General features: G+C 38.9%; 1 protein-coding gene across 4 annotated transcripts in view; it reads right to left on the bottom strand.

Moving 5' to 3' along the window:
- ESR2 (estrogen receptor 2) overlaps positions 1-26,053 on the bottom strand; it is an 83,665-nt gene that overhangs the window by 16,243 nt on the left and 41,369 nt on the right. For all 4 annotated transcript variants that reach the window (XM_021081294.1, XM_021081350.1, XM_021081392.1 and 1 more), the window contains 3 exon segments: positions 14,701-15,000; positions 11,866-12,004; positions 5,126-5,259 (listed from right to left, as the gene is read on the bottom strand). In XM_021081294.1, coding sequence (XP_020936953.1) covers positions 5,126-5,259; positions 11,866-12,004; positions 14,701-15,000 — 573 coding nt within the window.

The raw sequence follows: 26,053 nt of genomic DNA, 5'->3' as shown, positions 1-26,053 counted from the left end.
CAATTATTGTCTTTTTTCTCATTATAGGTGATATTTTCTGCTTTTTTGCATGCTTGCTAACATTTGATTGGTCTACTTTGTTAGGTGCTGGATATTCCTTTATTCCTTTAAAGAGTCTTGAGCTTTATTATGGGATGCAGTTTGTTACCTAACAATAGTTTGATTCTTCAGAGCAGCCTTTATCCCCAGACTCATGTTACTCTACTACTGAGGCAATCCTTTTCTGAGTACTACCACCAACATCCAGTGTAATATCAGGTTTTTCCCTGTGGCTGGTGAGAACATGAACATTCCTGGCCCTGTCTGTAGACATCAGGGGGTGTTCCATGGGCTCCTTTCTGGCGGCTCTTTCTCTGTCCTCGGTTAGTATCCTCACAAGCATGAGATTAGTACTCAGTTGATGACCTGATGGGAATACCTGCAGATCTCTTAAGCCTCTCTGCCCAGCTCTTTCCTCTCTAGTACTCTCCCCTGCAAATCCTAGCTTCCTTAGCCCCCACCCCCCCAATCCACAGCTCTGTCCACTCAAGTTCAGGGAGACCACTGGTGTCTACAGGGGTTACCTATCCTGTGTTGCAATCTGGAAACTGGCTCCAGGCAGTAAACTGGTCAGTCGAAGGGTTCACCTCATCTGTGTCTGTTCTCTTGGGGATCACTGCCCTGAGTGGCCCGTTGTCCAATGTCCAATGCCTAGGGTTTTTAGAATTTAAGGTGGCTAAGTGGATTCTGCCCCTGTATTTGGTTTCAAATTAATGTTACAAATAATTAAGAAGAAAAAATCCTGTAACTTGAAATGCTTAAAATCTAACATATGAAAGACTCACCTCTCCTGAGAGTAGAAATTTTCTAAGAGAAACAGAACCTCATTTTCCTAACAGAAATGCTGAAGAAAATAAATTCAGTTTGAAAACTGTTATGACTACCAAGCCAACAAAATATTCTTAAAAGGAAAGTTCTTGGAGTTCCCTTTGTGGTACAGGGAGTTAAGAACCTGACTGCAGCAACTCAGGTTGCTGTGGAGGCGTGGGTTCAATCCCTGGCCTAGTGCAGTGGGTTAAATGATCTAGTGTTGCTGCATAGGTCGTAGCTGTGGCTTGGATTCAATCCCTGACCTGGGGACTTCCACATGCCACAGTTGTGGCCATTAAAAAGGAGGAGAAGGAGGAAATGAGAAGAAGGAGAAGAAATTTAAAATTTGGATTTACTGTAAAACAAATTCTATTCATTTAAAACCACAAGTGGTAATTACATCAGATGCCTCCCCATCCTCTGTAATTCTCTTAACATGGCAGTTCTGTCAGATGCTGTAGAAGGAATATCATGGCCTTAATCTTCTCCATTTGCATAGATGATGTTTCTAGCTTCCCAGCAAAACTGTATGATTTCTCAGAGGCTGAAATGATTGTAAGGAGTCTCGCCAAACAGAAGGCTTTGCACTGCAAAGTGTTATAACAAGAAGCAAACTGCTTTCCACGGAGCACTCTGCTGCACAGAGAAGAGGTCAAAACTATTTCTGCAAGTAAGAGAAGCCCCATGACCTGGCATTTGATGAATCTCCTGTGCCAAAATAGGAGTGTACTTTTCAGGTAAAGCTTCTCTTTTACAAAGGCAGAAATGACAGAGAACACTTGAGGTAATGTCTATTGGCAGGATCAAAGAGAAGTTAGGAAAAGGGTGATTTTATTCCACAGTCAATTTCAAACGTCCCACCAGCGCATTTCCTATATGCACATAAACTTAATGGCTGATGTAAGCTGGGACCTCCTCTTATTTTATAGAAGGTGAATGGTAACAGTAAATGCCAAGAAGAGGTCAGAAACCCCAGAGCACTCAGGAATCTTCTTGGCTTTCCCTAACAATTTTCACTTGTCCAACAATCCATCACTTCTCACAAACTTTGCTTTCTAGAGCTGGGGTAGAGAGTGTATTGGGTGCAGGGGAAATGTCTTGTGAGGCACATAGGGCCAGATTGAGTCCCCACCAGGAAGTACCCAAAGGGTGTCTCTAGAGGTTCCAAACCTCACACCACCTTCAGATTCCTTCTTCACTCCCTGTCTCCCTGCTCCTTCAAGATATAGCCAAGTCCCGCTGCCCTCCCCTGCCCTGATCCACCTATCTCCTGGACAGCACTTCATGCTCTATACCAGGGTTACTCGAAGTACAGTCTCTTACCATTCCACAGAGAGAGAACTAGAAATCAAAGGTAAGCATTTGAAAACTTCTATAGCAATTGACACAGTAATTTTAAATCAGATGAAACTAACAACAAAATGCTAGGGCTTATATTTTGCACTTTCACGCTTCTAATATTTTTATATTTTTTGACTAAAGTAGTTGTCTATAACTATTTTATTTTTTGTTTTGTTTTTATGCACCTGTAGCACATGGAGGTTCCCAGGCTAGGGGTTGAATCAGAGCTGCAGGTGCCGGCCTATGCCACAGACACAGCAATGTGGGATCCAAGTGGCATCTGTGACCTACACTGCAGCTCATAGCAATGCCGGATCCTTAACCCACTGAGTGAGGCCAGGGATCGAACTTGCATCCTCATGGATACTAGTCAGGTATGTAAGCCATAGAGCCACAATGGGAAATTTTTATTTTATTTCAACAATTTCAAAGTTAAAAAAGAAAGGGAAATCTGGTCCCTCACCATGGATAGTTTGAGAAGCACTGCTCTATGTGTTTCCTTTTCCCTACATCAAAACTCATGCCAATGTCCAAGGGTACCTCTTAGAGAGGAAGTGAATATAGGCTGGAGAGGGACAGGTCAGCTGGCCTCACACCAGGAGGCAGCATGGAACTCATGCAGACACAGGTTCTGCATCACATTTTGGCTGCAGGAACTGTGGCTTGGTCTGAGTGAAAATAAAGTAGCATAATTCCATCTCATGGATTCCTGTTGCTCAAACACTAAACTCTAAAACTGGGTAAAATCTAGGTAATTAAGATTCATACATTGCCCAAATGAAGTCTGTAAGTCCTCAGCTGAGGATTAAAACTTGGACATATGTATCATTTGAGAAAGGAAAAAAACAAAAAACAAAACAAAAAAAAACCCTAAAAGCCCAGGGAGAGTAGATAGCTAAGCAAACCAAAGCAATCAATGCCTAGTAGAGCAGCTGGAATGAATACCAGGTAGACGGTAAACCCGACAGGATGAAAATTACACAGAAGCTCAGAAATGTGTGCAAAATAACACATCTCTATTATTGCAGCAATGTTTATAATGGTTAAAAAAGGAAAATGCATATTAAGTAAAGGCCCATCTTGGAGAAATGGCTGCACAATGCAGACAATGCCCTTGGCTTTAAAGACAGAGTCAGATCTCCCCTCATGAACCTAGAGAGACTTCACAGCAAGCTGAAAAGGGAAAACGCAAGATGTAAGGAAGTATTTGTACATAGCATCCCATTTTTTTTTAATGGCAAAAAGGGCCTATCTGTATATATACTGGAGGTGAGGTATTTAAATGATTAGAGCATGGAAGAAGGTATGAAGTCTATCCTCTGGTTGTGAAGATTACCTACTTGGTGTTAGACTGGAAGGATCAAGCAAAACTGGGCAAGCTTCCTTCAAAGTTTCCATAATTTTTAATACAAGATGCTATGCTGTTGATGTAAATTTATATATATGAGTATAAGTGTACATGTATACTTCCCTATCTCTATCAAGATCTATTAAAGAATGGTCACCAAAGTTTTGATGGTTACCTGGGGTGGGGATAGGGATTCCTAGTGATTTTTAATTTCTTCTTTGTTGAGTTTTCTTTTGTTTGATTGTTTACAATAACTAGGTATTATTTATATAAGAAGAAAGAAACAGCAAAACCTCAGCATACCATATCTTAGACTTCTGCCTCATTTCCCACTTCTAATACCTACATTTCCCTCGAGCCAGTTCCCTTCCTTGCTGCCCCCCTCCGCCATACTAAGTCAGTTCAGGCTCTCAGACCCAACTCTTGTTGGGCCCCCTGCCTCAGTCGCTCCCCTTTCCAGTAAGTCCACAGCATGGAAGCCCAAGTGACCTTTCAAGAATGCCCATCTGTTGGTAATACTTCCCCAGGTGACCTTCTTCTCTAGCTGCTCAATGCCCCAAGCAATGGTTCTCACCCAGAGTGATGTACTGTAATCTTCCACGCTGCATTTTACAGCCTCATCCACCTCCCTCTACACTCTACCACTGCATGACTTGCAGTTCCTGGCTCACCCCATCCTTTCACTCTTCCTGGCCTATTCCTCCCACCTGCCCAGTGAACATCCGTTCATCGTTCCCTTCTGCAACCATTCTGGCATCTCTCCTGTCTTCCCAGAATACTCAGTGGTCTGTATACACTTTGGGATTGCACTGATATCATTCTCTTCAATGAATGTGGTTTTTTTCCTCTCTCTCTCTGAGTTACTGGAGGGCAGAACTATATCCTCAATGTCTTCAGAGAATGAAAGAATGAGTGAACTTGTAAAAGCAGAACCCAAAATAGTGAATATAAATTCATGTTAACCATGTAAAAGGCCTGTATAAACACTGGAAATGGCTGAAAGTCTAGTTATAAAATACATGAGACCAGTTATAAAATACACAATCATGGGGGTGACTCATACAGTATGGTGACAATAGCTAATAATGCTATATTGCATATTTGAAAGTTGCTAAGAAGATCTTAAAAGCTCTTATCGTAAGAAAAAATGTTTTGTAACTACATATGGTGGCAGATGTTAGACTTATGGTGATCATTTCTTAGTACATACAAATTTTGAATCATTATGTTGTACACCTGAAACTAATATGTTACATGTCAATTATATCACAATAAAATAAATCAAAATGTCAAAGAAAGAAAAAAGGATGAAAGGTAAACATTCAAAAGCTCATTTTTTTCTTTTCAAGTAGAGTAGCTTGAGCCACTTTTCAACTTACTAACAGTAATTCACCCAATGGATAATTTATATTCAAATTACCAAATGTTAACTACAGTTTAAATCCCCACAAATTGAAACAAGTCAGAAGGAAAGGCATTTTCCCCTTTTTAAGTAAAATAAGAAATTCAGTACCCCTCAACATCATGCCAGCTCTAGAAACAGCATCTCTCCCTCATAAAACATAGCCCAACTACATGGTTACTTACTGGAGTTGAGGAGGATCATGGCCTTGACACAGAGATACTCCTTGTGTTGGAGTTTTAACTCACGAAACCTTGAAGTCGTTGCCAGGAGCATGTCAAAGATTTCCAGAATTCCTTCTACACATTTCCCTTCATCCCTACAAAAATCCATTTGGAAATTTAAGGAACATAGAGCTTCAGGTAGCCATCAAAAGCAAGAAGGAGAATTTTCTTTTTCATCTCAAATTTCATCTTGTATATCCTTGTTACGTGGCAATGAGACCACAGCCAGAAATATGAAATTACTGCAATTATTTTTATAAAAGGAAGACAGGACATTTCTTACAAGTCCCTAAAGCAAACTTTTGAATAAATACTATTTAGGGACAGTGTACACCGGCACTATGTTTTCCTTCTATCTGTTCACCAAATGTTTTATTTTAGGAATACCACTTCTGTTGATTATTTTTGATCTAAACCATTTTAACCAACCAGCCCTCCATATGACATGTATCACTAAAATGAGACATTCTATGTTCCCAGCAGAAGTCTCTGAAGTATTAATGAGGAAAGACTAAATGTTACAGAAGCAAATATCCCAAAAAGAAATAATCCTTGATATCAAGAGTTTAACTCTCATTTCCTGGTGGTTAATTAGAGACTAGCAGACAAATAAGAGAAATTTAAATGTAGTTTGAAAAGAAGCTAATATGACATACAAAAAAAATCACACTTACAGAAGATAAATTAGAATTAGTAAAGGAAGGTAGAAATGGAGACGTGGTAATTTCAACTTGCCAAAATTGTTTTTAAGAAAGTTTTAGACAAACTTTGGACCATATAATCAAAATTCTTTTGAGTGCTCCTTACAGAAATGGTTAAGCATACATTTGAAGTAAATTACTTGAAGCTGGAGAAAATACCAGCTTCAATTCACTCCAGCCAGACACACATTATTCCACCTCATTGCTCCCAAAAAACTTCCACTATCATCAATCACAGAGTTACTAGAAGTCTGTGACAAGGAAGCAGTTAAGACGATTTTGCCACAAGAACTTTCACGTGTTTCTAAAAGCTCGCAGTACACAGCCAAAGGTGGCCATGGCCACAGTGGGTTTCTGCAAGTTCCCTTTTCCTTTTCCACAGCAGCCCCTGACCTGGACCTGAGATCTTCAGAGAACTGGCTGCTGCTCCTCCCTCAACCCTAAGCCAGGACATTTGGGTGGTGGTATTTGGGAATGAAGGGACACCCGTGGGTACTGCCCATCCTCGTAAAGCCTTTCCCATCCGGTGTTACTCTAGGACAGCAGCTCACCAGGATCCTGCAGACCATAGCCTTCACATCTCTGCAAGGTCACTACACAGGACTGCCAGTATACAAACTTCCCCTTCTGGCAAACAAGCATGGTAACATTAGCAACCAGTTGAGACATTCTGAAAGTGCACAGGTTAAATGCTAAAACACCAGGTCCCCTGAGGAGTCACTCCTAAGGGAGAGGCTGCCTTGGAGAATACAAGCTCTGGGCAAAGGATGCCAAAATCTATAGGAACCCCCCAGACCTCCATGCCCCATCCTCCCACCCCTCCTGCTCTGGACTTCCCCAGCCAGCCTGAGTGTCCTGTAAGGACACATATGCCCTGCACATAGCAGAGCCACAAGAAATACTCACTGAATACCCCTTAAGCCAATCACCAGATTAATCTGCCCAAGACATTTTGTTATTAAAAATTTTAATTGTTGGACTTGAAGATATTTGATACTGAGAAAAGATGATTTTAAAATATCTCTGGAGGCCATGGGCTGTGGTGTAGGTTGCAGACGTGGCTCGGATCTGGCATGGCTGTGGCTGTGGTATAGGCCGGTAGCTACAGCTCCAATTAGACCCCTAGCCTGGGAACCTCCATATGCCGCGGGAGCAGCTGAAGAAAAGGCAAGAAGACAAAAAAATAAAAATAAAATAAAATAAAATATCTCTAGAGGGAGTTCCCATTGTGGTGCAGCAGAAATGAATCCAACTAGTATCTGAGGATGTGGGTTCAATCCCTGGCCTCGCTCAGTGGGTTCAAGATCCAGCATTGCTGTGAGCTGCAGTGTAGGTCACAGACGTGGCTCGGATCCCACACTGCCATGGCTGTAGTATAGACCAGCAGCTGTAGCTCCAATTAGACCCCTAGCCTGGGAACTTCCATATGCCACAGGGGCATTCCTAAAAAGAAAAAAAATATATCTTTGGGGGCAAAAACAAAATATTCACCAAGTCCTACATTGACAGTTTAAGTTTCCCTCTTTATTCTTATTCACTAAGAAGTGGGGTCATGGGCATATGTCCACACATGGGTGTACACACACACACACACACACACACACTCCTCCCCCAGTAGTATGAGAAGGGGACTCATTTGAAATCAATCCTATTTTGCAGAAGTTGCCACCTGTGCCTGCCTAAGAACACGTCCCTAAATACTGTTTCCTCATTAAAACATATACCAGTTTAATATAAACTCATATTTTTAAGATGAAGGGAGAGTTAACATTGCAGGATATCTTAAACCCTGGTAAATACTGCAACTCACAGTAATCAGATCATGTGTATCTCATGAAAAAAGTGAATTTCTAAACCAGTTCTAAAAAACTAGGTCTGATTGCTTTCTCAGCAGGCATGAGAGCCAACCCTCATTTAAGGGGTGGTAAGGTTAGAATATTTTTATTCACTTGACGGGCTATAGAAATCAAATACATTTCTAGAAAACAAATGAGAAATATAGGGGCAATAAGGTACAATACCTCATAAACAACATCCTAATAAAGTTCTACTTTAAAATAAGTTATACAGAACACAGTGAGGAAGGAACTTCAAAATAACAAATCAGTGAAACCTATTTCATTTATTTTATAAGTAACTATGAAGTGATCTGAATTACAAGTAAGAAATCAGGATGGGTTTAAAAGATGTGAATTCAAGCTAATGGGTATATGATGTGGATGTTAAAATACTGAAACAATGTATCAATCAAACCAACCTACTCGTAGAAATTTACTATTATACCCCATTTGCCCACAAACCAGTTTTAAATAAAAATAAAAGTAGTAGTTCCATGTGGTCTATTTTATTCTTTGATAACCACCCCTTTATAAAAGAAAAAGATTCTGCGTGGTAACCAAGGACAAAATGTTGAAAGGGTCGGCCTCTCTTTGGGATTCACTGTCCTGTACTGACAGAGATACCCACCGGCAGACACTTGGGGCTAACGGGCCACAGTTATTTACCTCCGTGTGGGCAGCCAGGAGATTAGGAGAGCTTAGCACGTGGAAAGGGCTTAACTATCAAATTCAGGTGAAAGGACCTGAATACAAAAGGGAAATAAAAATTCAGAAATGAAACTTCTGCAGAGTTGTGGAAGAAAATTCCATATACAAGTACCTAATGTAAATGCAAACTCAGTACATATACACCTGCAAGTCCCCAGGACACCATAAATATCCCCTTCCTCTGACTTCTTAGAACATTTAACACTTATGAGACAGTTCCCAGTTGATGCCAAGGACACATGATGTCTTGGCATAAATGATTTTTTGAGCAAGAAGAAGTTCAGATTCTGTGGCAGATTTTCACATGAATTTGGGATTCTAGTGATGACAGAAAGAACTACCTTGTTCAAAATAAGCTGAGATACCCAGATTTTCCTCTCATCCCCAGTAGATTCAAGTTTTCTCGCTGCAGAAGCCTCAACAAGAATAAAGGGAAACAGAAATTACAGTCTCAGCCTCCACAAGTAAATAGGCTAATTTAGTTGTATTCACAGCTTACATGGTCATATCACCACTCGAAGGAACTCCGACAGGAAAATCCACCAAAAGACAGTTATTTTCAAGTAGTGTGAAAATTATTTATTCACATTGCAAAAAAGATTCATAATATAACTCCTTCGTGGTGCATGATCCCCGACTTTTTGAATAAATAGCATTGTGAACATTTTGAATAAACAACTCCTCCGGACACATACCCATTAAAGTGTCTTTATCTGTATAATGGATTCACTAAGAATCTCAGACTTGAAATTCTAGACTTTCCAGAGTTAATGTGCTAAAAACAGGACAGACTGCAACAAAAAATTACCACTAATAGGCACTCCAAAAAAAAAAAAATGCCTGTTCAATGTGAGTGTATCGACAACTCCTAAGAATTCCTATTCTATATTCACTCAAATATACTCAATTTCCGGGTTGTAAAAAATCCTACTTTCAAATATTTATAAAGTAATGTGACTATCAAAACAGTATTGCTTCTTTAATAAGAAGAAAAATTATTTATTTTTGTCTTTTATTATTTAAACAGGTAGGCCTAAAATCTATCTGGGATTTATGTCAATTTTTAGTAACTTATACACATACAAGAATTAAGGAACCCATACAATAAGCTGATAGTTGTACTAAAAACCAGGAATGAGAAGTTCCTGGTGCCTCAGCAGGTTAAGGATCCAGTGTGGTCACGGCTGGTCAATGCAGTGGGGCGGGTTTGATCCCTGGCCCAGAGAACTGCCATATGCTGCGGGTGTGGCCAAAGTGTGTGTGGGGGAAAGAAGGATCAAACAGTCACTGAAAATAAACACTAAATGTGGTGCCAATTTAGAAATCAAGGCAGAAAGTAAAATAACCCAATCCTAATGTTCACAAATTTACCACCAAAGGATAGAACTTCTTCCTAGCACTAACTTCTAGGGAATTGTGTGTGTGTGTGTGTGTGTGTGTGTGTGTGTGTGTAGGTTTATTTAAACTCCAAGTGGTAGAGTTCTCATTGTGGCTCAAAGGGTTAAGAATGCTACTAGTACCCATGAGGATGTGGGTTCAATCCCTGGCCTCGCTCAGTGAGTTAAGGATCCAGCGTTGCTGTTGCTGTGGTGTAGGCCTCAGTTGCAGCTCCAAATCAAGCCCTAGCCTGGGAACTTCCTTATGCCACAGGTGCAGCCCTAAAAAGAAGAAGGAAAAAAAAAAAATCCAAGTGGAACATAATGAGTGAATGAATGAATGAGAGTAACTGCTTGGCTGAGTGCCTGGCCTTTCTGCCTTCCTTGCAACATGGTGCCTGAGATGACACAGCAGGAGGTGTAGGTTTCTAAAGTGGGCAGAGAGTAAAAGAAAGTTATTCCAAGACAAAAGAATAAGTGAAGTAGAAAGTTACTTTGCCTTTTGGCCTCCTGTTCTTTCCCCATCCAGTTCTCTATCCCGCTGAGGGGCATGTACTGTTACAGATAAGAGTGTGAACTTGACAGCCAGCCCCTGCACTCAGCTCCATCCCTTCCTACTCTGTACCTGCAGGCATGTTACCCCCTCTCTTTTCCATGTCTGAAGGACAGGGATAATAATGGTGCGGACCAGTAAAGCACTCTTATAAAGAAGAAATGACTTAGCACATATCAGTGCCAACATGGTGCCTGGCACACACAGGCCAACAAGTTAGCTGTTTTGATTTCGACGGAAGGGTCTGGACTTTCAGAACCTCCCTCTGTGGTTTACCATCTGGGCTTGCTCCTGTGAGAGCCAGAGTATATGGTCCAGCTCTTCCCAAGGCCCTGTTCTCCACCAAAACAGCTCAGTTACTTAGAACAGGGCTCTTTGTCAACGCTGTTGCCCATGACAACAGACAGAATGGGGGCTGACATCCTGGCTATTACTTTTCATCTTCACAAGGTGTGTGTGGGGAGATTCTGAAGAGGTAATGAGTTTGGGGGCAGACACTTCCTATCCACTGCATTAGGCATCCTTCTCTCTGCTTAGCGTCAAATGTGGCTGAACATTCAACACTAGCACCTTTTCAATACAAGGAATGTGGAAATCAATTTCCATGGAGGTTTTCAACTGTTCAATTTTACACCAAGAAAGCGTTCTGCTTTTCCTACTAAAAAGCTTGAGTGTTGCATATTCTAGCCTTTCCTCCACAAACAGTTCACCTAAGTCAGTTAAGTCAACTGGTTCCTTCTCTGGAGTTCCCATCATGGCTTGGCGATGATGAAACCACCATATGAGGATATGGGTTCCATCCCTGGCCTTGCTCAGTGGGTTAAGGATCTGGCATTGCCATGAGCTATGGTGTTGCTTGCAGACGCAGCTTGGATTCCGAGTTGCTGTGGCTGTTGTGTAGGCTGGCAGCTACAGCTCTGATTCGACCACCTAGCCTGGGAGCCGCAGGCACAGCCCTAAAAAACAAATAAAAACTGGTTCCCTTTCTGTGCCATCTTTAAAAGAAAACTAAGTGCAATCAAGTTACAGCATTAATATTATCAACCCCCAGTTTCTTTTAACTTCCATCTGATTTTAATAACCATTCCTTCCACTGCAATTGCCAACAGTGGTCTACAGATGCAGTTAGAGTGAGTTAAAGCACATTAAACTTCATAGATTTATAAGAACTGTATCACCTGCCCAGACAGCTAGAGATGCAAATGGACCCTACGAGTGGGAAGAACAGCAGGACATCTTAAAATTATAACCTGAAAATGGAATCTTTTAATGCAGAAAAATCTAAGTTAGTCTCTACACTGAGTGGCCACACACCCTGCAGGACACAGGTCCCTGCTATGGCCTGGCCGGTGAATGCAGCCGAGCGCTCATGCTCTCCTTCGGTGACGGAGCTCATGACTTTATTTTCCTTTTCCCACCCTTTTGGGGGTGAGGTTTTAACTGCAGAGCCTAGGACTTTGTCCCCACCTCACTCAGCACCTCACTCAAACCAGTCAGAGAAGAAACACAAAGTATTTTTCCTCACCTGTCCAGAACGAGGTCTGGAGCAAAGATGAGCTTGCCGGGGTGGTCGATGGAGCGCCACATCAGCCCCACCATGAGCACCTCCAACCAGCAGCTCTCCAGGAGCCGCACTTGGTCGTACAGGCTGAGCTCCACGAAGCCTGGGGGAAGCGAGAGGCCGTGAGCATACCCACCCTCCTCCGCCGCCCCCAGTTCCATAAAAACAGAAGAGCAAGTTTTAAAAAGCTGAGAAAACATAAATCATATGGGATGTGGGGTGGGTATCAGTATTTTGAAGACATGGCTAAATGCTGCCAAGGAAGAAAATCTTAAACTCAAAAGGAGCAACTCACAATTTCCAGTCTCCAACCCCATCTAGAGAAAAGTGTACTTCATTTAGAATGCGTAAAGCACTGTCACCTGGGCTCCTGCAGCTTCCTGGAAAGATGCCAGGGGAGAACAGAGAGCTGGCTCTGATCTCTGATAGTAACATCCTAATAATTCTGCACTACTGAGAAAAATAGAGCTCCGCCTCCAGTAGAGGGGCAGCCTCTCTGGCCTGGTCCAAGATTGGGACTGGGAGGAGTGGGAGGGTGGGGGATGGGGCTTGCAGAGAGCAGGGCCAGCCCTGCAAAAAGCCAAAGCTCCAGCTGAAAAAATTTCACCAATTGCTCAAAATTTCCCATCTAGTGTTAGAATCACTCTGAGTGGGTGCACTGTCTCTAGGCTTTTCTATGCTGAAGAGTGCATGTAACAAATGAAACAGGTCCCTAAAGAAGAACACTTCAAAAAGCAAAGTGGAGATCACTGGTTCGCCCTCTACCCTGCCCCCAAGCCACAGTAAGAGGAGGAGGTGGTATAATGTAAATATAGTCACCAAACAGCCTTGGGATGAATGGACTCTGGTCAGAATCCCTGCTCCAGCTCAGCCCAGCTAGATACTTAATCTCCTTTTAAGTCCTTGCTTTCTTACAGGAAAAAATGGGGGTAATAATGCCTACCTCTGAGAATTTCCTATGGGTAGGATCTCTCATCATCCTCCTTTTATAGATAAGGAAACTGGCACAGAGAACACACATGATTCAAGTCTTTGAACAATTACCACAAAAATCTGCATAAAGGAGAATTTAATAGAGTGATGAATGAAAAGATGTAGAAATCCTTTCCAAAGCCACATCCCACACTTAGTTCAGGAGCCTAAAATGCGTGTGTGTTCCAATCTCACCCACAGTGATAGACAATAAGCCTACCCAAGGGAGATCAAGCTTTTCATACTTGCAGATATGGAACAAAATCAAGGCTAGTTGATGTCTTTTTGTGTGTGTGTGTGGACACTGACTATATTATTATCTGTGAAAGAGGGAAAAAAACCCTCACAACTCAGACCATGCCTAGGTTTTCTGAAAATTTTCCAAAATGTCAGGCTTGGAGAGGGACTAAGGCAGCTTAAGAGTTGGGCTTTGTCATGGCACAAAGAAGCTGAATTAATTTCTCCACCTCTCTCCACGTGGGTGGGGTCTTGAAAACTAGTGCTTGGAATACATGCAGAGCAAAAGCTAGAGAAAGTTGAGTCCGTATCATCTCCTATGGGAAAGAGCTGAGGAAAAAACATCATTCTGGCAAAGGTGAAGATGCTAGACTATCAAAACAGAACTAGGAACCAGGAAATTCTCAGGAAGCTCAGAAGCCCACAAATGACCTGTTGTGGATACCTGAGGCACTTACACCCAGCTGCTCTTCACCCAGCACCATACCACTCTCCAGCTTTACAATTAGCCTAATCAGCTGCTGTCCTCCAGGTCATGGGAATTGCCCTAGTGGGTTAGAACTTTGACAGAGACCTCACTTCTTAGACAAACGTAAAGATGTAACTGGAGAAGCCCTTGCAGGGGGACGAAGGGTTGCTGTCATTCTTTGTTAGAATCCTGATTCATTCTTTCATGGAAACACCAATTCAACTGATAATTAGATGGTGATTTTGGCACATTGTAGTACTTCAGATATATGTTACAAACTGGTCTGGGAATGTGAGCACATTATAATGCACATTTTACATGATGACTCATGAATAACCCAACCCATGTTTAACTCTATCAAGTTAAGAAGCATTCCAGGTTTATTGATGATTCATGTTACTTCTGTAGCCGATTTTACTCTACTTGTCATATATTTCTTTTATGTATATACAACAGATTTTTTCTTTCCTGGAACAATATTTTACAATTCCTATTTAGCATCTGAGAAAACTCTCACACTAAGTCATGCTATGCACCCTCACCTGACCACATCCCTCCTGTCAAGGTGAGGAGTCCACAGCCAAGAGAGGGGTTCAAGTGGAGCCCATATCCCTTCCTTTTAGACCATGGTCCAGGTCCTAGGACCCTAGAACTTCCTGCCCAAATGGCCCTATGCCCACTTCCAGAGCCCTGGGTCTATCTTCCCAGACCGCATCTAAGCATGAGATGTGGCCAACAGGCTAGTGTCTGCAGGAGATATGGACATTTAGGATGGGGTATGTGCATGTGCAGGATGGGTCCGAGGGGCAGGGGGAGAAGAGACTGAGGAAGAGAAGGGGTCCACCATACACAACTCTTTCTGCACTGCTGTGTCTGGTGTACAGAACTCAGTAGAGTCTAAGAATTCTCAACTGGAACCTGGGCTTCCAGAATATGTTGAAGGCTACATGTCAAGATAGGAAGAAAGAACATATTTCATTTAAATGGTATAAAACAAGCTGTCAACCTGTTAAAGATTAAAGACATAGCTGGTGGACCTCCATCTTGTTTTCTTGTGCCCTAAATGTTAGGGGCAGTCGTTTCCACAAATAAACTTAAAGCTAAGACCCAGAAAGCCCTACCCGGAATTTTCTTGGCCCAGCTGATCATGTGTACCAGTTCCTTGTCGGCCAGCTTGGTCAGGGACATCATCATGGAGGCCTCGGTGAAGGGCGTGCTGGGGCGGCTCACCAGCACGTGGGGTGGCTCGGCCTCCAGGAGCGTGAGCACCAGCTGCTCTGGGCTCAGGGTGCTCAGGAGCAGCTCCTTCACTCGGGTTGTGTGATCACCATTCTTCTTGGCTCTGCTCAGGCAGTGCAGATGCCCCTCAGAATTTCTCTGCTTTCGCACTATGCGGTACCCACACCGTTCTCTCCGGGAGCCTAGAGTAGAGAGCAGACAGTAACACAGTACTTTTCCATCTCCTCCACAAGTTCCCCCAGTCACTAGGGTGAACATGAAGCAATGATCTCAGTACAAGACCTAGTCTAGTCTAGAATCTAGTGTCAGAATGGATCTTGGAACAGGAGCCTGACTCATTTTTGATGGCCCATGGGACATGCACTAGAGTATTACATTTGTGACTGTATTAGCAAAAATCAACAATGTCTTTTTAGCGACCATAGCCCAAATGATCTTAAGGTCTTCATTTCAAGTTCATCTATCCCATTTCTAAATCTAAATCCATTTCTCATTTAAAGAATGCTGATATACCTCAGGTTCCAAATCATGAAATTAGGAATTTTCTTCAGGCAGAAAACAGGGAAAAATTAGGAATGGAATATTGATTATTTTCAAACAGTTATCAAATGATTCACTTTCATAACACATCCTTAAATTTTTTTATGTGTGTATAAGTTTATTTCAAATAATAATTGAAAAAATCTGGGAAATATAGAAAAGTACAAATTTTGTCTTAAAGTCAGTTTTCTTTTAATGCTTTTATACTTTTCTGTATTTTATACACAGTAGGATCACAGTATATATACTATTTTATAACCTGCTTTTTCTCTTTTTATTAAAAATGTGCCATTTTATATTTAAAAAATCTATGCAGTGTTCTGTTCTATGAGCACAGCACCACATATATAAAGTGTCCCTTACTGATGGAAATATAGGTTGGTTCTAATTTCTTTGATACTATATATACACACACACACATATCACAATGAAAATACACGCTTATATTTGTATCCAATTACTTCCTTAAATTAAGTCAATGAAGTCAAGTTGCTAAAGATATGTATACATTTAAAGTTTTGATAAATATTGGAGATCCTGTTGTGGCTCAGCAGCAACAAATTTGATTAGTGTCCATGAGGATGCAGGTTCAATCCCTAGCCTTGCTCAGTGGGTTAAGGATTCAGCATTACCGTGAGCTCTGGTGTAGGTTGCAGACACAATTTGGACCTTTCATTGCTATGGCTGTGGCACAGGCCATCAGCTACAGCTTCAATTTGACCCCTCGCTTAGGAACTTCCATATATGACAGTGTGGCCCTAGAAAGACAAAAATAAATGAATAATAAATAAATAAAAATAAAGTTTTGATAAATATTGATAGATTGCCCTCCAAAAGTATTTTTAAATTTATAATCTAAACAATACTTTAAGGGCAACCTATTTTCTCCTCACATCATTGGGCATGAAAAATCATTTTTAACCTTTATTACCCGGACAGGTGACTAAATCTCATTTTACATTGTTATTTTTTAAGTTACTAGTAAGGTTGACAATTACATTTACCCTTCATATTTCTTTTACTTGTATATTGCCTATTTGCTTTTTTTGCCCTCTACCTCCCTACTTGCCTACAAAGGCTCTTTATACATTAATGATAGATAACTTTTGTTACATTCAATATCTGTCTTATTTGTTAACTATCTTTTAACTCTGCTCATGGTGTCTTTTGTGATAAGAAGATTTAGTACACAGTCAAATTTGTCTTTGTTTCACATCAAGATCATACAAATATTCTCCTATTTCTTCTTTAAGTACTTTGAGTACTGTGGTTCAAACTTATTTGGAATTTTATATATGTTTAAATTATGTCCTATTGAAGTTTCATATTACATTTTTCCAAATGGATGTTCAACATCCACAATACCATTTATTAAATAAGTTTTTCCCATGGATTTTTTTTATAAAATGACTTAATAAATGTGTATAAATGTATCTTCTTTCAGATCTTCCATTCTGTTTCATAAATCTGTATTTATATTCTTATTCTGATACCAAAATGTTTCAGTTACTATAAGTTTGTATAGCAGAACACAATGGGATACTGTCTTTAAGAAAGAAAATTTCAAATTAGAATTATACCAAGCTGAACTATCATTCAAATGGATAAATTAAAAATATTTTCAGTTAAAAAATCGAGAACATACATTATTTTACAGTTTCTTTGAAATAAATACTGTGTTCTTTGGGATGGAGAAAAATGAATCTGAAGCAAGCAATGAAAGTCAAGAGGCAATGGTAAGAAAAATTGGTAAGCATGTGAGTAAATCTAAAAAACAGTAAATAACTAAGATAACTAATTTCCAGAGCTACAGAAATGAAGTGGAACCTAAATTCCATAATATAACATATGTGATGAGAGAGGAATAATCTTGGCTAGAACTTTCTAAGATTCTGATTTGAGAAGAGAGATATCTACCAGAGAGAGTAGCTTGAATTCTAAAATTAATCAAGAATGCATGCTAAAGATAAAAATGTTGTCACTAAAGGAATCAAAACAGAATGTATGACTTCCAAACTAGCAGAATAGAAAAAATAAAACAGGAAAATATGATCAACTCCAAAAAGGAAAAAAATTAGAAAATAACGAATTTTTTAAAGCTCAAAAATAAGATGATAGAAATGAACCCAAATACTAGTGATCACAATAAACATAAACAGATTAGTCAATTAGAGAAACTCTGAGATCACACAAACTTTTTAATCTAGATGTAAACTGGTTGTAAGAAATACATGTAACATACAGAAAAACTGAAACTAAAGGGATAGAAAAAGACATAACAGGTAAAAGTTAAATAAATTGGAGTTACTCTCAATATCAGACAAAATGAACTTTAAGGCAGAATCGTCATTAAGGACTCATCAGTAGATTATAAAAGGAGGATAAATAATTTTAGACTTATATACATCAAACAACAAGAAAACAAGACTATAAATGAAATATCAAAAAGTGAATGAAAGAAGAAGAGAAATTGGCAAATACACTATTATATATGGGATAGTTTATAGTATCTCAGAACTCACAGAACAAATAGATGTGGAAAAAGAGAGAATATAGAACATGTTAATTGCACAATTAAGTTTGAGCTATAAAAACTCATGGAATTTGCAAAAATTATCACATTCTAGGTCATGAATACAATTTCAACTAAAACTGATATTGTGTAGATCATATTCTCTGTGCAAAATAAAACAAAAATAGAGAAATTCTGGAAGCATGAACACAAGGAGATGTAGAAGAGTGGTGCTCTCAGATAGAGCATGGAAGCTTCACACTCGTTCCCCATACCTTGCTTTATGTATCTCTTCCATCTGGCTGCTCCTGAGTTATATCTGTTGAAATAAACAGGTAATCTAACTGTCCCTCCAAGATGAGAGGCAGAGAGAGGATGTGTACTTTGCACTAGTACACAAAGGGAAAGCAGTAGGAATGGGGCCCAGCACTACCTCCTTGTCCTCCCTTCAGGCACAATAAATTGATATTAATATTTTCACTAAGACTTAGGATTGGGATAAGATGTCAGAGAATGAGGACTTAAGCTCCCATTGACAAAAACACCAAAATTACAACTAACTGCTGAACAACCATCAACAAAGTAGACTGGAAACTACCAAAAAAAAAAAAAAAAAAAAAAAGCCTACACTCAAAGACGAAGAAAAAGTCACATCGAGATGGTAGGAGGGGTGCTTTTGGGATATAAGTAATGCCATATCTGCTGGGTGGGCAACCCACAGACTGGAAAACAACTATATTGCAGAGGCTCTCCCACGAGAGTGAGAGTCATGAACAGAGAAGCAATAGCTTAGAGAATTCACCATCACTAAAGCAGCTTTACAACAAATACTACAGGAAACTTCTCTAGGTAGAAAAAGAAAAGGCCACAACCAGAAACAAGAAAATTACTAATGAAGAGGCTCATTGGTAAAGGCAAACATAAAGTAATGGTAGGAAATCAACCACACACAACTATGATACCAAAGCCAGCAATCATGAGAAGAGGAGGGTACAAATGCAGGATACTGAAGATGCATTTGCAATTAAGAGACCAACAACTTAAAACAAATTGTGTGTAGATATAGACTCCCTTATCAAAACCTCTTGGTAACCAGAAACCAAAAACCTACAACAGATGCATACACAAATAAGAAAAAGCAATCCAAGCACAACACTAAAGATAGTCATCAAAACTAAAAGAGAACAAGAGATGAGACAAAAGACCTGTACTCTGAAAATTCTAAGATGCTGATGAAAGAACTCAAGATGGAAAAAAAGATGGAAAGATATACCATGCTCTTGGATTGGAAGAATCAATATTTTCAAAATGAATATATTACCCAAGGCAATCTGCAGATTCAATACAATCCCTATCGAATTACCTATGGCATTTTTTCACAGAACTGAATCAAAAAATTTTTAATTTTGTATGTAAACACAAAAGACACTGAATAGCCAAAGCAATCCTGAGAAAGAAAAATGGAGGTGGTAGAATCAGGCTCCCTGGTTTCAGAATATATTACAAAGCTATAATCATAAGAACAGTATGGTGTTGGCACAAAAACAGACCTATAAATCAATGGAACAGGATAGAGAGCCCAGAAATAAACCCAAGAACCTATGGTCAATTAATCTATGACAAAGGAGGCAAGAACATACAATGGAGAAAAGACAGTCACTTAAATAAGTGGTGTTGGGAACACTGTACAGATACATGTAAAAGAATGAATTTAGAACACTTTCTAACACCATACACAAAAATAAACTCAAAATGGATTGAAGACCTAAACATAAGATCAGACACTATTAAACTCTTAGAGGAAAACATAGGCTGAACACTCTGACATAAACCAAAGCAATATCTTCTCAGATCCACCTAAAGTAATGAAAATAAAAACAAAAATAAACAAATGGAACCTAATTAAACTTAAAAGCTTTTGCACAGCAAAGGAAACAATAAATAAAGTGAAAAGACAACCCACAAATGGGAGAATATATTTGCAAATGAAGCAACTGACATGGGATTAATCGCCAAAATATACAAACACCTACTGTAGCTCAATATCAAAAAAACAAACAACCCAATCAAAAAATGGGCAGAAGATCTAAATAGACATTTCCCCAAAGAAGATATAACGATAGTAAAAAAAAAATGAAAAAAATGCTCAGCATCTCTAATTATTAGAGAAATGTAATTCAAAACTACTATGAGATACCACTTTACACCAGCTAGAATGGCCATCAAACAATAAATGCTGAAGAAAGTATGGAGAAAAGGGAACCCTTCTATACCATTAGTAGGAATGTAAATTGGTGCATCCATGATGGAAAAAACTGTGGCATTTCCTCAAAAAACTATAAATAGAATGCATGGTAATCATGAACCAAAAATCTAAAAAGTAAAGAAAAAGTAATCCAAACACAACACAAACCAGAGGAGAAAAGAATAAAAGAAAAAAAAGGGGGGGGGAATACCTACAAAAACAAAGCCAAACAATTAACAAAATGGCAATAATAACACACATATTGTTAATGACCTTAAATGTAAATGGAGTAAATGCTCCAACCAAGAAACAGATTGGCTGAATGCATCTGAAAACAAGACCAATATATATGCTGTCTATAGGAAACCCACTTCAGATCTAGAGACACATATAGACTGAAAGTGAAGGGATAGAAAATGATATTCCATGCAACTGGAAATCAAAAGAAAGCTGGAATAGCAATACTTGTATCAGACAAAAGAGACATACATTTATTTATTTATTTATTTATTTATTTATTTATGTATGTATGTATGTATGTCTTTTTAGAGTCACACCTGCAGCATAACCTACACCACAGCCACAGGAACGTAGGATCCAGGCCACATCTGTGACCTACACTGCAGCTCATGGCAACACTTGATCCTCAACTCACCGAGTGAGGCAGGGATTGAACCCATGTCCTCATGGGTACTAGTCAAGTTCATCACCATTGAGCCATAATGGGAACCCCAAAAGAGACTTTTAAAAAGACTGCTACAAGAGACAAAGAAAGACACTACATGCTGATCAAGGGATCAATCCAAGAAGATATAACAATTGTATAGAAAAATATGGACGCACATAAGAGAACCTCAAAATATAAGGCAAATGTTGACAGACATAAAATGAGAAATTGACGGTAATAATACATAACAGAGAGGGAATTTAACACCCTGCTTACATCAAGGGACATGTCATCCAGACAGAAAATCAATAAGGAAACATAGGTCTTAAATAACACTTTAGACCAGACAGACTTAATAGATATTTACAGAGCATTTCATCTGAAAGCAGTAGGACACACTTTCTTTTCAAATGCACATGGAACATTCTCCAGGATAGATCACATGCTGGTTCCATGCAGCAATTCTCAGTAAATTTAAGAAGACTGAAATTTCATTAAGCGTCTTTTCCAACCACAACACTATGCATGAAATTATAAATTAACGACAACGGAAAGACTCCAAAAAGCAAAAATATGTATATGATAAACAATGTTCTACTAAACAAATGGATTAACAAAGAAATGAAAGAAGAAATTTAAAAATACCTAAATACAAACGAAAATGAAAACATGATGATCCAAAACCTATGGGATACAGCAAAAGCTGTTTGAAGAGTGAAGTTTATTACTCAATGAATTTATTGCATTTATAGTTGTACAATGATCATCACAATCCAGTTATATAGGATTTCCATCCCACATCCCCAGTGCATCCCCACACCCCCCAAACTGTCTCCTTTGGAAATCATAAGTTTTTCAAAGTCTGTGACTCAGTATCTGTTCTGCAAAGAAGTTCATTGTGTCCTTTTTTTTCAGATTCCACATGTCAGTGAAAGCATTTGATGATGGTGTCTCAGTGTCTGACAGACTTCACTTAGCATGATAATTTCTAGGTCCATCCATGTTGCTAAAAATGCCCGTATTTCATTCCTTTTAATGGCTGAGTAATATTCCATTGTGTATATGGACCACCTCTTCTTGATCCACTCCTCTGTCGAAGGACATTTAGGTTGTTTCCATGTCTTGGCTATTGAAAAATAGCACTGCAATGAACACTGGATTACATGTGTCTTTTCAAGTTATGGTTTTCTCTGGATAGATGCCCACGAGTTGGATTGCTGGATCAGATGGTAGTTCTATTTTTACTTTTCTGAGGAATCTCCATACTGCTTTCCACAGTGGTTGCACCAAATTACAATCCCACCAACATTGTAACAGGGTTCCTTTTTCTCTACACCCTCTCCAGCACTTATTGTTTGTAGACTTTTTGATGATGACCATTCTGGCTGGTGTAAAGTGGTACCTCATAGTGGTTTTGATTTGCATTTCTCTAATAATGAGTGATGTTGAACATCTTTTCATGTGTTTTTTGGCCATCTACAGGGCTTCTTTGGAGAACTGTCTGTTTAGATCTTCTGCCCATTTTTTGATGGGGTTGTTTTTTTTTGGTATTGAGCTGCAGAAGGTGTTTATAAATTTTGGAGATGAAACCCTTGTCAGTTGCTTCATTTGCAAAGATTTTCTCCCATTCTATGAGTTGTCTCTTTGTTTTGTTTAGGGTTTCCTTTGCTATGCAGAAACTTTTAATTTAATTAGGTCCCATTTGTTTATTTCTGTTTATACTGTCATTACTCTAGGAGGTGGATCTGAGAAGATGTTGCTGTTTTTTATGTCGGTGAGTGTTTGACCTACGTTTTCCTCTAAGAGTTTAATAGTGTCTGGTCTTATATCTAGGTCTTTAATCCATTTGGAGTTTATTTTTGTGTATGGTGTTAGGAAGTGTTCTAATTTCATTCTTTTCCATGTGGCTGTCCAGTTTTCCCAGCACCATTATTGAACAGGCTGTCTTGTCTCCATGTATATTCTTGCCCCCTTTGTCATAGATTAGTTGACTGTAGGTGCATGGGTTTAATTTTGGGCTTTCTATCCTGTTCCACTGATCTATATTTCTTCTTTGTGCCAATACCATATGGTTTTGATGACTGTTGCTTTGTAGTATAGTCTGAAGGCCAGGAGCCTGATTCCTCCAGGCTATTTTTCTCAGGATGTCTGGCTATTATGGGTCTTTTGAGCTTCCAAACAAACTTTAAAATATTTTGTTTGAGTTCTGTGAAAAATGTCCTTGGTAATTTGAGATGAATTGCACTGAATCTGTAGATTGCCTTGGGTAGTATAGTCATTTTGATAATACTGACACTTCCAATCCAAGAGCATGGTATGTCTTTCCATCTATTTGTGTCATCTTTGATTTCTTTCATCAGTGTCTTATAGTTTTCAGAGTACAGGTCTTTTGTCTCTTTGGGTGGTAGGTTTACTCCTAGGTATTTTATTCTTTTTGATGAGATGGTAAACGGGATTGTTCCCTAATTTCTCTTTCTGATCTTTCATTGATAGTATATAGAAATGCAGTCAATTTCTGCGTATTAATTTTGTATCCTGTGACTTTGCCAAATTCATTGACAAGCTGTAACAGTTTCTGGTAGTGTCTTTAGGATTCTCTAGGTATAGTATCATGTCACCTGCAAATATTGATAGTTTTACTTCTTCCCTTACAATTTGGACGGATTCCTTTTATCTCTTTTACTTCTCTTTTTGCTGTGGCTAGGACTTCCAAAATTATCTTGAATAGTAGTAGCGAGAATAGACATCCTTGTCTTGTTCCTGATCTCAGCAGGGATTCTTTCAGCTTTTCTCCATTGAGAATGATGGGTTTGTCATATATGGCCTTTATTATGTTGAGGTAGGTTCCTCTATGCCCACTTTCTGATGGGTTTTTTAATCAGAAATGGGTATTGGATTTTGTCAAAGGCTTTTTCCACGTCTATTGAGAGGATCATATGGTTTTTATTCTTCAGTTTGTTAATGTGGGGTATCACACTGATGGATTTGCGGATATTGAAGATTCCTTGCATCCCTGGGATAAATCCCACTTGATCATGATGTACAATCCTTTTAATGTATTCTTGGATGTGGTTTGCTAGTATTTTGTTTAGGATTTTTGCATCGATGTTCATCAGTGAAATTGGCCAGTAGTTTTCTTTTTTTGTGGTATCTTTGTGGTCTGTTTTTGGTATCAGGGTGATGGTGGCCTCATAGAATGAGTTTTGGAGTGTCCCTTCCTCTGCAATTTTTTTGGAATAGTTTCAGAAGGATAGGTGTTAGCTCTTCTCTAAATGTTTGATAAAATTCACCTGTGAAGCCATCTGGTCCTGGACTTCTGTTTGTTGGAAGTTTTTAAATCACAGTTTCAATTTCAGTTCTTGTGATTGGTCTATTCATCTTTTCTATTTCATCTTGGTTTAGTCTTAGAAGATTGTATTTTTCTAAGAATTTGTCCATTTCTTCTGGGTTTTCCATTTTATTGGCATAGAGTTGCATATAGTAGTCTCTTATGATCCTTTGTATTTCTGTGATGTCCATTGTTACTTTTCCTTTTTCATTTCTAATTTTATTGATTTGAGTCCTCTCTTTTTCTTGATAAGTCTGGCTAAGGGTTTATCAATTTTGTTGATCTTTTCAAAGAACCAGCTTTTCGTTTCCTTGATCTTTGCTATGGTTTTCTTTGTTTCTATTTCATTGATTTCTGCTCTGATCTTTATGATTTCTTTCCTTCTACTAACTTTAGCTCTTGTCTGTTCTTCTCTAGCTGCTTTAGATGTAAATTTAGGTTATTTGAGCTTTATCTTGTTTCCTGAGATGGGCTTGAATTGCTATAAACTTTCCTGTTAGAATGGCTGTTGCTGCATCCCATAGATTTTTGAGTATTGTGTCCTTGTTGTCATTTTCTTCTAGGTATTTTAAAATTTCCTCTTTGTTTTCTTCCGTGATCCAATGGTTGTTTCATAGCATGTTGTTTAGTCTCCATGCGTTTGTGTTTTTTGCATTTTTTTTCTTGTTGTTGATTTCCAGTCATATATAGCCTTGAGGTCAGAAAAGATGCTCGATATGATTTCAATTTTATTAAAGTTACTGAGGTTTGATTTGTAGCCAAGGATGCGATGTTAGAGAATGTGCCATGTGCACTTGAGAAGAATGTGTATTCTGTTGTTTTTGGATGAAATGTCCTATAAATATCTATTAAGTCCATCTGGTCTAATGCTTCATTCAGGTCCTGTGTTTCCTTATTGATTTTCTGTCTGGATGTTCTGTCCATTGCTATAAGTGGGATGTTAAAGTCCCCCACTATGACTGTGTTATTGTCGATTTGTGTTTTTAAGGTTGTTAGCAGTTGCCTTATATATTGTGGTGAACCTATGTTGGGTGCGTAGATATTTAAAATTGTTGTATCTTCTTCTTGGATTGATCTTTTGATCATTATGTAGTGACCTTCCTTGTTCCTTAAAATATTCTTCATTTTAAAGTATATTTTACCTGACATGAGTATTGCTACTCCAGCTTTGATTCATGTTTGCATGGAATGTTTTCTTCCATCCTCTCACTTTCAATTTCTATGTGTCCCTAGAAGTGAAGTGGGTCTCTTGAAGACAGCATATATATAGATCTTGTTTTTGTATCCATTCAGCCAGTCTATGTCTTTTGGTTGGGGCATTTAGTCCATTCATATTTAAGGTAATTGATATGTATGTTTTATTGCCATTTTATTAATTTCTTTTTTGTTGCTCTTTATTCGTCCCTTCTTCTCTTGTTCTCTCCTGTTGTCATTTGATGACTATCTTTAGTGTTGTATTTGAGTTGATTTTTATTTGTTTGTGTATCAATTGTAGATTTTTGGTTTGCAGTTATTCTGAAGTTTTGATATAAGAGTCTATATATATATATATGAGATTGTTTTAAGTTGTTGTTCTCTTAATTGCAAGTTCATCTCCAGTGTCCTGCATTTGTACCCACCTCTTCTCATGATTTCTGATTTTGGTGCCATAATTGTGCATGGATGATTTCATATCTTTACTGCATATATACCTTTACTGGTGAGCCTTGTCATTTGTGATATTTTTGTTTCTGGTTGTGGCCTTTTCTTTTCTGCCTAGAGAAATTCCTTTAGTATTTGTCGTAAAGCTTGTTTAGTGTTGCTGAATTCTCTTAGCTTTTGCTTATCTGTATACCTTTTGATTTCTCCTTCAAATCTGAAGGAGAGCCTTGCTGGGTAAAGTAATCTTGGCTGGAGGTTTTTTCCTTTCATCATGTTAAGTATATCATGCCACTCCCTTCTGG

The sequence above is a fragment of the Sus scrofa genome, chromosome 1, assembly GCF_000003025.6.
Source record: "Sus scrofa isolate TJ Tabasco breed Duroc chromosome 1, Sscrofa11.1, whole genome shotgun sequence".
Lineage (NCBI taxonomy): Eukaryota > Metazoa > Chordata > Mammalia > Artiodactyla > Suidae > Sus > Sus scrofa.
This window is presented reverse-complemented; position numbering and strand designations above follow the sequence as displayed.